Source organism: Schistosoma haematobium, chromosome 4 (assembly GCF_000699445.3).
Source record: "Schistosoma haematobium chromosome 4, whole genome shotgun sequence".
Lineage (NCBI taxonomy): Eukaryota > Metazoa > Platyhelminthes > Trematoda > Strigeidida > Schistosomatidae > Schistosoma > Schistosoma haematobium.
Window position 1 is genome coordinate 9,171,768 of NC_067199.1, and position 12,558 is coordinate 9,184,325.

A 12,558-nucleotide genomic window follows, 5' to 3' on the forward strand; every position below is an offset into this window, starting at 1 on the left:
AAGTAGTTATTGTGTTACTTCTTCATTCCATGACATGACGTATAATGATAGTCACTGAATGAGTCAGATCACACAATCACATGGGCAACAGAGCAGCTGAAGTTATTTCTATACTAAACGAGTATTTGAATGTCATGTGTTTTGATTAATTTGAAACTTAATGTAATTCATTCATTCGATACAAAATATTGCGTATTACATTTTTCTCAAAACTTTATGTAAAGACTAGTGATTATCGCCTGTTAGAAATAAAGGGGTGGAGTGGGGTTCGAGACTGGAACCTAATGAGTGCTATTAAGGAAAACGATTCAATCCTTATACAATTCGTTCGTCCAATAGGACCTCATGAAAGAGAAAGCCTATTCATAATCATAATATTTAGGTGGACGAATTTGGCTCGATATCTACCTTTAACACGCTTATAAATCACGCCATTCCCTTTCCAAAATTTGTTGTTTTAACTGTGAAGTGTTTCTAGTGTCAACTTACATGGTATTTCTAGTAACATCAGTGTTAAGTAAGGGAATAAATCATCTAGTGAATATCTCTAGTTAACAGATTTATGAATTTGACATCGATTCTTTATCTATAGAAATGGTGTGAATCAACATATTTTGTTGTTGTTTATACTTTACTGGTTATTATAATGATTATCGACTGAGAGGTGGCTAGAGTTAGCTGGTAAGAAACTCTAGAGCTAAGTTTCCTGCTAGTTTACTCTCGTCAGTAAGGTTTACCTGAAATCTCGAGAGGATAGATGCTCGCACTGAAGGTCGAAAGAGGCCATCAAGCTTGTATCCAAGACGTTAGCATTGAGTCATTCAAAACTCGAGTGTCAATTTTTCGGCTACCTTTAACTACCTGATATGAAAGCTACATATTTTCTAGACTAGTGGCTACTTTGCAAATTGACCAACAAAATTCAATCCGCACTAAAGACTACACACACATGGCACTGATTACTAATGCCTGATAAACTTATACGACTATCAATTGCTTACATTTCCCTACGGAAAGTAGCTTATCAATTACTACAATTTATGAAAAATGTACATGTTCAAAACAACTTAGTTTAAAAAGAAATCCTTTTACAGAATTTTGATTTCGTCATCGCTCGGTTGATGACAAGAACAATAAAATATACGGTTTTATTTCAGATAACCAATCACTACCTGTATCCTAGTAACTTATCCATGACTACCGTTACGGCTTATGGTACTCTCTTCAAACGTAGACTATGCTCGCTAACAACTTTATTCTATCGAAAAATAAACAGTAGAAGGCTAGCAAGTTCCCCCAGGTAAGACCGAGGGTGGGGAGAGTCAGCTCTCCCTCTCGACATACTCTCACATAGCCACAAGTATAGTCACTGCCACGGAAGTCCTACTCACTACCTTCTCGTAGCGGGGGTATTGTTTACGAAATTGAGAGGACGAAAAGTGAAATGTCCGGTGCTTTAACTCAGTTGGTAAACACGGAGAGTCCACCTAGTGGAGTTGGGAAACCCTGATTCTAGATCAATCGTGTACATGGACTTCAGGATCCTAAGGAAAGAAATGGCGTATGAACCAATTATTGGTCACCGACTACCATGGGACTGCATCTCCTGACGTTGCTTCACTGCCTTGTGGATCAAACGCTCCGGGTGCCCCCCCTAAAAGAACCACCTGCTTCAACCTGGGCAATCATGCAGAATCATAGACCACACACAAACCAAGTGACTTGTGTGATGCATATGTAATCGGTTCCTCTTTGTACCAATACTTAAGTGTTCAAACAAATAAATGAAATTGCGACTGAAATATTACCGTTTAGGAAGGGGCCAGGTGACATCTTGCTTTACAGCACAAAAAGAAAATGAAGCTGAAAATCTCGGCTTAAGAAAAAGGAATAGGAAGCCCCCTCCCGATAAAAGTATAGTTCTCTTTCATAAATGACTTCTGGGAACAAAACAAAAATATAATCTGTTTGAAATAGACAAAAATAACAGCTACATTGGTGAGAACTTCTCTGAAAAGAAAGCACAATAAAATAATCTTATGATATGCTGATTTCTTTCTTTTTGTCCAACTGATATCTCAATAGAAAGTGTAATTAGAATAGACTATACAAAAGATTCAACGTAAACAAACATTACAAAACAGATAAATGAAGTTGAAGGTAGATACATACAAAAAATAGCATTATTTAATTATCATATCGACTAAGTTAAGGCTAAGGAATCAAATAGTTTCGGTAGAATATCACCAGATTTTCCTTGAAAATGGTATCTGAAATAGAATAATGATGTAATGTTGAGAGAAGGAAAGAATAACTTGTTAATAAGTACTTCTAACGATTAAATTAATATCATGAATGCATCAATGTTAGAACACCATTGAAAACCTGAGAGCACTGGACGGCCGTCTCGTCCTAGTATAGGACTCCTCAGAAGTGCGCATCCACGATCCCACATATAGGACTCGAATCCAGGATAATCGGTCTTGCGTGCGAACGCTTAACCTCTAGACCACTGAACCGGGACACAACGGTGTTAATGTCTGACGTCAACACCAAAGGTTCTGGATCCGAGTCCCGCGTGCGGGGTCGTGGATTGACACTGCTGAGGGGTCACATACTAGGACAAAACTCCCGCCTAGTGCTTTCAGGTCTTCAACATTGATCTATTCATGATATCATTCTAAACTCAACAATCGCTTTTCGTCCTCTCAATTTCGTAAACAACACCCCAGCCACGAGAAGGCAGTGAGTAGGACTTCCCTGGCAGAGGTTATATACGCGTGGCCATGTGAGAGCATTTCGAGAGGGAGAGCGAACTCTCCCCACTCTCGGCCGTACCAGGGCATTTGGGGGCCGGCGCTTTAACCGGATTCCAAACTGATGGTGCACATGGGCTCCAGTATCCTGCGGGAACAGATGGCGTATGAACTAATTGTTGGTCACCGGCTTCTATGGGACTGCATCTCCTTACGATGCTCCACTGCCTTGTGGATCAGACCTTCAGGTCGAAGGCTCGAGGTGTGGCCCCCTAAAAAACCACCTGTTTCTGTTTGGGCACCCGGGTACTATCACAACCCTCACACATATCGAATGAGATTTGTGTGGCGCATATGTGATAATAAACTCAACAATCTCCAAAACCCTATGCTGGTAGTAACATATGAAATCGTTATTAATATGCGCTTAATAAGAAAGTTAATTACGGCTAGTGAAAATTGAGAAACAAGTGGAATACTATAACGTTCCCATGAAAACAATTATCTTTGAGAGGCTAACAATTAAATTCCTCTTACATGACAATTATCAGTTAAGATGAACTAGCACCCTCGTGTTAAAATTTATACTGAGATTGGGACCCAGTATCTATTGCTTTGAACGCCAACACATTATCTAGCGAAGACTAAAATACTGAAGAGCAGCAATTACGAAAGCTGAAAACACCGTTTGGTTTTATGATACAAAGAGGAGAGCATAACATATGGTATCATTAAACTAAATGGGTTTTTTCGGCAATTATTACTTTCCAAAATTCATGTTTGTTACGTCATTGTAGAATAACAGTCAAACAATAGAACACATATGTTATAGTTTTGTCACTTTGTTCATTAATTGACTTTTGTAAACTAATATCTTATCATTAAATTATGTGGATTTTGTTCCCACTAGCTTCTTATTAATTGTACATGACTTCACTGGACAACATTCTTTTTAACTAACAATGTGGGACAGTGTAGAAATTAACGGGATGTGTATGGATTAAAATGACAATAATTTATGATGATAAAATAAAACGTCAAAGTGAAACAAATTCTAACATTTATAAGTAATTATATAACAAAATCTAACACCATAATTATTGTTAAAGAAAAGGAATATTGATAAAACACTAACTGTAATAAATGAGTGGCTGGAGTAACTTCTACATTGATTTCAGCGACAGGAATTCCACGGTTGGCTAAAGATGGAGCAAAACTTGCAGCGGGATAAACAACAGAACTAGTACCAACAACCAGACAAACATCAGCTTTCTGAACTATTTCATCAGCTTTAGAAAGGATATGTGGTTCAAGATTTTCTCCAAACCAAGCAACATGTGGTCGTAGCAGTCCACCACATATATTACTGTTAATAAGATTTTGACAACGTGGTAACTGAGATGCAGGAATTGGCTTGTATGGAATAATCTCAACGATTGGTGAACTGAAAGTGAAGGGAATTCACGTTTACATAGTTTCATAGAAGTTGGAAACAACCAATGTTATAACAACCAATTTTATAACAGTAATTGAACGATAATGAGACTTTCATAATTAAACTTTGACGAAAAGATATATTTGAAGAACTCTATGAATTACATATATACTAATGTAATTTGAACAGTTTTATGCTAGCGATTTTAACAGTACATTCGATTTTCTCACACTAAACTAAACGGACTGATTTACAATTGAAATTCGAACTCTATTAGTAAAGATCGAAACATTTACCAACCAATAACTAGATATTAGATAAAGTTAAATTGCACTGTATCGAAAACTACAAACATTCAAACGAATTACTCACTTCCATTGAAATATATGCGTGTGCATATGCTCACTGATATAGTCTGTCACATATCTAAAACTATGAACCGAGTATTTTACAAATTTGTATCCTTTTGCATAACTAAATACACTGTCAAATGTATTAACTGAGATACCAATTATACAGTATGCATTAACTGTGAAGATCATTTGTAAAAGAAACATTTTCAAATCATAGTCAATATGATAAAAATAATTAAAAAATCAATTACTTACCCGCGACCAAGTAATGCTGCACATATCGGACTGTCAAAATTCACTCGAATGTCACTGCACTTTAAACATCGTGTTTTATAAAGGTTTCCTGTTAATAAAAGACAAGTTTTATACAAAAATGAAATCTTTCATATTATGTAACTTAAGTATATAGTTTTCCTTTAAAGGATCAACACAAAAGTATCCCAAAACATAGATTATAAATGCTGAAAGAGCCAATTAAAAATATTTTTATCCAACTAGATTATAACAAACAGAACATGCTACACAGACAGCAGAATTCTTTCAACTTTGTGAATTTAAAGTCAGCTGGTAACATTAATATGATACGACTAAATTAATTCGCTTCACATAAGCCACCATCAAACTTGGTTAGAAGACGGGTATTTCATTTCTTCAACTGCTAATATATTTAAAAAAACCTAGTAACGGAAATGAGTAGTAAACAAACGCCAATTTTGTTGAGTAAGGCATAAACTTTAAGGTATGAAACTTGAGATTTTAAAATGGCGACCATTGAAGTTGGGTCATTTTGATGTTGAGTAGCCACCAGACTTAATTGTTACTAATAATTTTGTGTTAACTCTACGTTTATGTCTTCTTACCTTACTACCAGGGTATTTAAAGCAAAAGGAGGCACCAAATATATATGCGCCACATAAATTATTCGATTTATTTGAGGGATACTGCCCGGGTGCCCAAACTGAAGCAGATCAGATGCTGACTACAAAGTTCATCATACTAAAGATTAATCACGCACAGACCTATTGCATATACAAACGTACACAATGACTTTGAGAACTGAACATCAAAGCTCAATGAAAGATCTAAACACTGTCAGAAGAACGTTTCGGACAGAGTTGGCCATGACTGACTTTTTAGTTTACCCATAATGTTACTCAAATTCGATGATGCAATGACGTTAGTAATACTGACGATAAAATGACTGTCTGTAAACATGTACGCAAGAATTATTCAGGATCAATAGAATCGTTGTTTAAATATTTATAGGACCTAGAACATTTCACTTTTTGAGGTAATAGCATCGACTAGTTTGTCTAAATGGTGATGAAACGGTTATGAAAAGATATTAGTGTACATAAAACTCCAAGCGACCATTACTAAATGTATTACAACCACAACATTTATTTGTGAATTAAAAGGAAGTTCGACTGAAAAATCTATAGTATAATATGTTATAGGTTAGGATATTAATTAAGGAGCTACACTTGTATTGATGAAACAGAGAAGTCAGCCAGTCAGTCAGCTACAACGTAGGACTAAGCACATATATGCATCGGTCCAAGTTGCCACACCTCATTAGCACAACACGATGAACACCAAATTAATAAAAGTAGTTACTTCATTGGTAGTAATATATGAAACAAAAATTCTATATAAGGATACAATACAGGAAGAAAGAATTAGTTCGTAGAAGTAAAGGCATAAAGTAATTTTGATCTCACAGTTTAAGGGAAGACAATGGGTGTATACACCTACGCCATTGTGATCGACTGTGAACCATGTCACCCAATGTCTCCAACCACTACTTACGATTGTCCTACGGACCACAACCAGGTAGTCTCCATCTACCAACATGGCTCAGGCCAGAAGCCAGTGACTTTATGGACTGGTTCAACGTTTTGGTTTGGCTGCCTTTAACTTTCTTCCAACCATCTCCAACATTATTTAGCATTGCTCACCGTGGTAATTAATGTTCCGGCATACGTAACACGTGGCCCAACGATATCTGTCCATGACGATTTACAACCTCATCAAATGGTTTGTCATCATCCCCTAATACCCTGCGTCTAACCTCACTATTATTTACCCGGTGATTCCAGCAGATGTCAGCAATATTTCTAAGACATCTCTAGTCAAATACTAGTAGCTTACGAGTATCTTCTACTCTCAATGGCCACGTTTCGCAGCCGTGAAGTAGAACAGAACGAACTGCTGCGCAGTTTGGCAAGTGCCAAACGAGCTTTCTGAATCCGTACAGAGATTTCGTCAGACACAAACCCATTAGGGCTGATCAGACTTCCAAGATAAATGAAGTTGTCGACGCGGTCGACTACTTCACTCCATATCCTTAGTTCAGGTGTTGACGCAGACCAGTTCTGAAGCAACGAGTTGCATCTAGAGGGGGAGAAACGCATCCCAAACATCCTGGCATTGTTGCTCCTGAGAGAGGTGAAAGATATCTCAATAATGTATTATCTCACATTGCCATATCTCTTAATATCACACAAAGATGAAAAAATCAAATGATGAGACTCAGTGAATTTAAACAGAAAAATATCAGTTGTTTGAAAAAAAGGTGAATACCATATCGAAGATTAGTTGGAATATAGAAAATGAATGAATGTCCTTTTCTGTCAACGATATTGTCTAATTCCCAACCATCAATCTTACAAATTAAACATATACACATACAGATTAAATCAAAATAAATGAATTCATGAATCTGGAAGATATTGTCAACCAATCACCATGGGATTCTTCGTAAGCTTCATTGTACATTTGAATAAAGTGTAATGTTTGAGTTACGGTTGTTTCGTATTAGATACATTTATTTTTCAGCCACGTTAACGTTTGGTGAACAATATGTAAATACTATACTTCTCTGGAATTTTTAAATTAGTATAATACTGCAAGTGAATTTCTGTAAGAAAGTCTACAATAGCCACGTATTCTTTAATAAGGTGTAAACAATGGTAGCAACTCAAGAAACATTCTGATGAGAAACTACCATTTATGCGCTTGGACATACCGTGCAATTCCAATACATTAACACTCCCTGCTTTGGCATGAAGGCCATCCACATTCTGTGTAATGACAAAGAATGAGCGACCACATTCAGTGTATTGTTTCTCTGCATGGGCAAGAGCTATATGTCCAGCATTAGGACATCTACAACGGACGACTTCACGACGGTAATGATAAAACTCCCAAACCAAACCAGGATTTGAATGAAATGCATCGGGTGTAGCAAGATCCTTCAAATAGCTTTTTTCACAATTATTTTTAAAGAAATCACCTGGGAAGAAAAATTCCTCCATAATCCACCTGATCCTCTAAAGGTTGGAACATGACTTTCAGCACTTATACCAGCACCAGTCAATACCAGAACATTGTGTGACTTAGAAAGTACACTTCTAAAGTCACTGACATCTGAATAGCGTTTAGAGAACTGCAAATTAATTCCCTAGGAGAGAATTTTTAATAAAGTTGGAAACTCGAAACCACACAGAAATTTTCTTCATCCAAAAACGACAAATTAGATGGTTCATTGAATCTAAAAGTTTGAAATGGTCGTAGAAAAAGCAAAACTATTGAATATGTATTTTAAAACTAGCTTACAAACAAAAAATGATTGTCAGGTATTACATCCAGAGACTTAAATAAATATATGTAAAAACTTATGTTAAATGGTAATAAACTGACGAACAATAACTTATAGATCGGAAAATTGATATTAGTATCATCACTATCTCGAGTTTGGGTGAGAAACATAGTAGTTTATTGGCTTAGAAGTTCAGTTACAACTTATTCTCATAGGCTTAACTAATGGTATATAACTAGGGTACTTACACTGAAATAGTGCAATCGGCTAGCTGTTTGAGTACCTTGCCTATATTATAGCAGTAAAAACTATTTTATTATTTTGGAAACGGTAATCTCCCTCAAAATGATATATAGATATTTGATTGGATAATTTACGTAGTCACTTTATAAGCCTTGAATTATAACTTAAAATTTTACACTAAGATTATACACACCAGAGAATCTTTCGTAACCTCATTCGTGTGATAAAGTTTTCAGCGGTTGAAATAAATTTATAACATTAACCTTACAAACGGTAAGTAATGACTGACTACGAAAAAATATATTTGTGACCTATTCAAGTAGTTGAAAACTAGAAACTTACAAGAACGAAAAATATAGAGAAAACTATAATTGGGAACGTCATTAGTTAAAAAGTAGACTGACTGGCTTAGTAAATAAACAAACAGCACAAAGATTTCAGTGATTCACAAACTTTCTAATGATTGAATGTATACGCGAATTAGATATATGCTAAGCCACTAATACTGGTCGAAGAAATTAATGTGTATTTGAGATGAAAGTCAGTGACTAACCTTATTTACTTTACAGGGACAATCACCAGACTTCAAGGTAAAGATAAATTAAACTACCAAAATTTTCGTTCCTCCAAAAACGAGGAGAAATCCTGTGTAAATAATTATCACTTTGCGAAACGTAATAAGAAAAATACCATTTTTGATAACTACTTGATACCTTTAATCCTGTTGAAAATGTTAGCACGAATATAGTGATTTACGACGTAATCATGTTATATGACTTATTTATTACTTAAACTGTACACTAACATTGCTTATTCCCATTTATTACTTCATATCGTTATATTCCAACGTTTGACCGTCTTCACTGCCAATTTAACACCTTTGTTATGCTTAACTCCCACACACACATACACGTAGTAAACAATATCGCGAGAAGCATTAATGTTTTCAAGTACTGGCATTGTAATGAATCAAACCGAGGCACGGAGTACATGAAGAGTATTTAACATTAATTATCTAACGTCAATAGGGGGTTGCAGTTCGTAAAAGAAACAAAAACAAGTCACAAGGGAATAAAAGAATACGCGACAAGTCAATGGTACCACCGTCTTATCCAACTCACAAAAGTACCACACATCATTTTGTGGGGGAGGCAATACAATGTCGGAAATTAGGCTTGACAATCAGATGTTAATTGATTGGTGAGTGACTTACTAACTAAAATACCATTGTATCAGACAAAAGATGAGTTATCATGGAGTTCCGGCCAGTACGTCTGCCTTACAGGACTTCAATTTTCTCTACTTCACTGGGCGAGGATATTATTGTCACTGAAATACTTTTAAACCATCATCTACATCAATTTTACGAGACAATTCAGAAGATACCTATTTAAAACCACCTCACCTCAGTTTTTACGACCCTCCAGAACTGAAGTGAAAGCGGAGATTCTGTACACGGATAACACGAAGCGACCCGTTGGATGGTATGCTGTCTTGGTTTTTTGACAACCCTTCAAAAGTACCATCCACTGAAGGTTACTGAAGGCTTGAAGGTCAAACCACCGTAAAACGATTGGTGCGCAACTTCGACAATTCGTAGGGTTTTGCAGAAGCGGTCAAATCAAGATATTTTTAGATTTGAATTGCGTTTAGCCACATTGTGTCTGATAAAGCCCAACCTTCAAGTAACGAAAGTGGTGCCATCGTAATGATGCATGATACAGGATGAATGTTCGATGATATTATGTTGTTTAGACGATTTACCAATTGGGACAATTTTGAGACTTGTTGGAAAGAAGTACATAAGGTAATATAACCTATTAATGGGTCCTATCAGTAAGATACGTCCCCACTGATATCAGCCACGTCCAGATATGTGTCACGTAGCGGAGAAAATTATTCATGAATCATCAAATTGTAAATTTGCTAATATTAGCAAACCTTAGTAATAGAGATTGTTGATGTCACAGGTATTCAGTGTTTGACAACGCTTCTACCAGTAACACCTTCTAATATATTTCGTTCCCACCAAGAGAAATCAAAAGACAGAGTCGAGGAGATCGGAAGAGTATATTTGGCGATGACCAATATATCGGAATTCTCTGATCTAATCTGGCTAGCGATTGCGGTTGATGTTGAGCACGGCGTTACCACACGTGATCTGGTGCGGATGCCTGACCGAGCGCCTTCAGCTAGATGAGTCCACTAAAACATATGGTCAGCATCCAATGTCGAAAACTTAATGCTATTTATTTTGGGGATTTATTTACCGCTACAGATCACTCCCCCCCTAGTGGGGCAGTGACGACCCTAAGACGTGGCCAGCCAGAAGTTTAAACCCAACGAGTTTGTCGTTGGTAAACACTCTTCTGATAGCTTACTAAATTTAGCAGCGTCTGGTCGTCTTTCCTTACTATATGGGACGGAGGTACAACATAGTAAAAAAAGAAAATGTACAATGAAAATTTCGGATCCTCATAAACGTCATCGTTCTTTTCCAGCCGTCCTGGAAAAGAAAAAAGAAAATGTAAGTGCATGTCGAAAATACACTCGTATGTGCGTAAAAGCACAATGTCGGCGGAAAAAAATGGAAAATAAACTCATGAACACGTAATAGCGTTAAAAAAATTGTTTTTTTTGTTTTGTTTTTTTTAAATAGAAATAAAAATATATAAGCATATTAAAATTGTTTTTTTTTAAAAAAAAATATAAAATTTCGAGAAGTGCCTTACGTGCAATAGTCGTTTAAATGTTCTGGAAATCTCACCCTTCTTCCAGAACGCGTCGTTTTAAGTTTATTTTCGGATACTGTCGAAGTATCATCGTGTGTGTTGGTTGTCGGATGAGGTATTATAAGTGTCGGAGTCGTGTCGTTCGATTGTACCGAAGGAAAATCCACGTAGATAGGATTTCTTTCTAAATACGCTGCTTTTAAGCGATCGATACTGATGCTATCGTTGGTTCCGTTCTTATCGACTATATAGTACTTAGATTCACGTTGAAGAACTTTGAAGGGTCCTTCGTATGCTGATTCGAATGGTCGTCGATGCGAGTCTCGACGAATGAAAACGTGTGTACTATATCGTAAGCCAGGTTGAACGAAAACATCAGTTGATTGAGGTCGAGTGGAAGCAGGTTTAACTGAACGCATTGCGTTTGTAAGCCTGTTCGTGTAGGAGGTTAGATCCATGTTCATTGAAGAGGATGAAGGATCCACGAATTCTCCTGGAAGTCGAAGTGTCGTTCCATAAACGAGTTGAGACGCAGTGTATCCAATGTCAGCTTTCACTGCATTGCGGATACCTAGTAAGACGAGTGGAAGAGCGTCGGTCCACTGTGAAACGTTTGCTGCTGATAGCGAAGCTTTCAGTTGTCGGTGAAAACGTTCTACCAACCCGTTTGCTTGTGGATGGTAGGCGGTCGTTCGGAAGCGAGTGATTCCTAAAAGTGTGGTCAGACGACGGAAAAGATCAGATTCAAACTGACGTCCGCGGTCTGTAGTGATGGTTGAAGGGCAACCGAAGTTTGCTACCCATCGTTCGACGAAGGTGCGGGCCACTGTTTCAGCAGTGATGTCTTTAATAGGTACTGCTTCTGGCCATCGAGTGAAACGGTCAACGCAGGTTAAGAGATAAGAGTATCCATTTGAATCTGGTAAAGGTCCTACCAAATCCAGATGAACATGGTCGAAACGGGCATCGGGAGTTTTAAACGAGCCTAAGGGACATTTATTGTGTCTGATAACCTTAGATTTTTGGCAGCTTACACAGGAGCGTGCCCACTCCCTCACGTCTTTATTCATTCCAGGCCAGCAAAACCTTTCTGCTATAAGCTTGATGGTTGCACGAACACCTGGATGCGAAAGTTTGTGCAATGTGTTGAAGACATTGCGTCGATAATGTTTCGGCACGATTGGGCGATCCCTACCTGTAGATGTGTCACAAAGTAAGGTTTCTTTACCTGTTCCCATCTGTTTGATGCGTAGTTTAAGTGTTGTGGACGATAACTCGTGCTGAAGATCAGTGTCTTCTTTTTGAAGCTCGGCGAGTTTAAGAAGGTCGATTCCTTGGAAACTGTTCAAGGAAGTTATACGAGATAAAGCGTCTGCAACTACATTGTTTGCTCCAGAGATGTGTTGAATGTCTGAAGTAAACTGCGAAATGTAGTCCA

The 12,558-nt window shown here is 37.2% G+C and overlaps 1 protein-coding gene across 1 annotated transcript; it reads right to left on the bottom strand.

Moving 5' to 3' along the window:
• Positions 1-1,086: 1,086 nt before the first annotated feature.
• On the bottom strand, positions 1,087-11,005 carry SIRT5 (NAD-dependent protein deacylase sirtuin-5, mitochondrial). Its single transcript, XM_051215590.1, has 7 exons — positions 9,794-11,005; positions 8,051-8,097; positions 7,840-8,007; positions 7,573-7,798; positions 4,800-4,887; positions 3,892-4,200; positions 1,087-2,270 (listed from the first exon to the last, which is right to left on the bottom strand). The coding sequence occupies exons 2-7, from the start codon at positions 8,090-8,092 to the stop codon at positions 2,204-2,206; spliced, it is 900 nt and encodes a 299-aa protein (XP_051066122.1). The 5' UTR covers positions 8,093-8,097; positions 9,794-11,005; the 3' UTR covers positions 1,087-2,203.
• Positions 11,006-12,558: the final 1,553 nt, after the last annotated feature.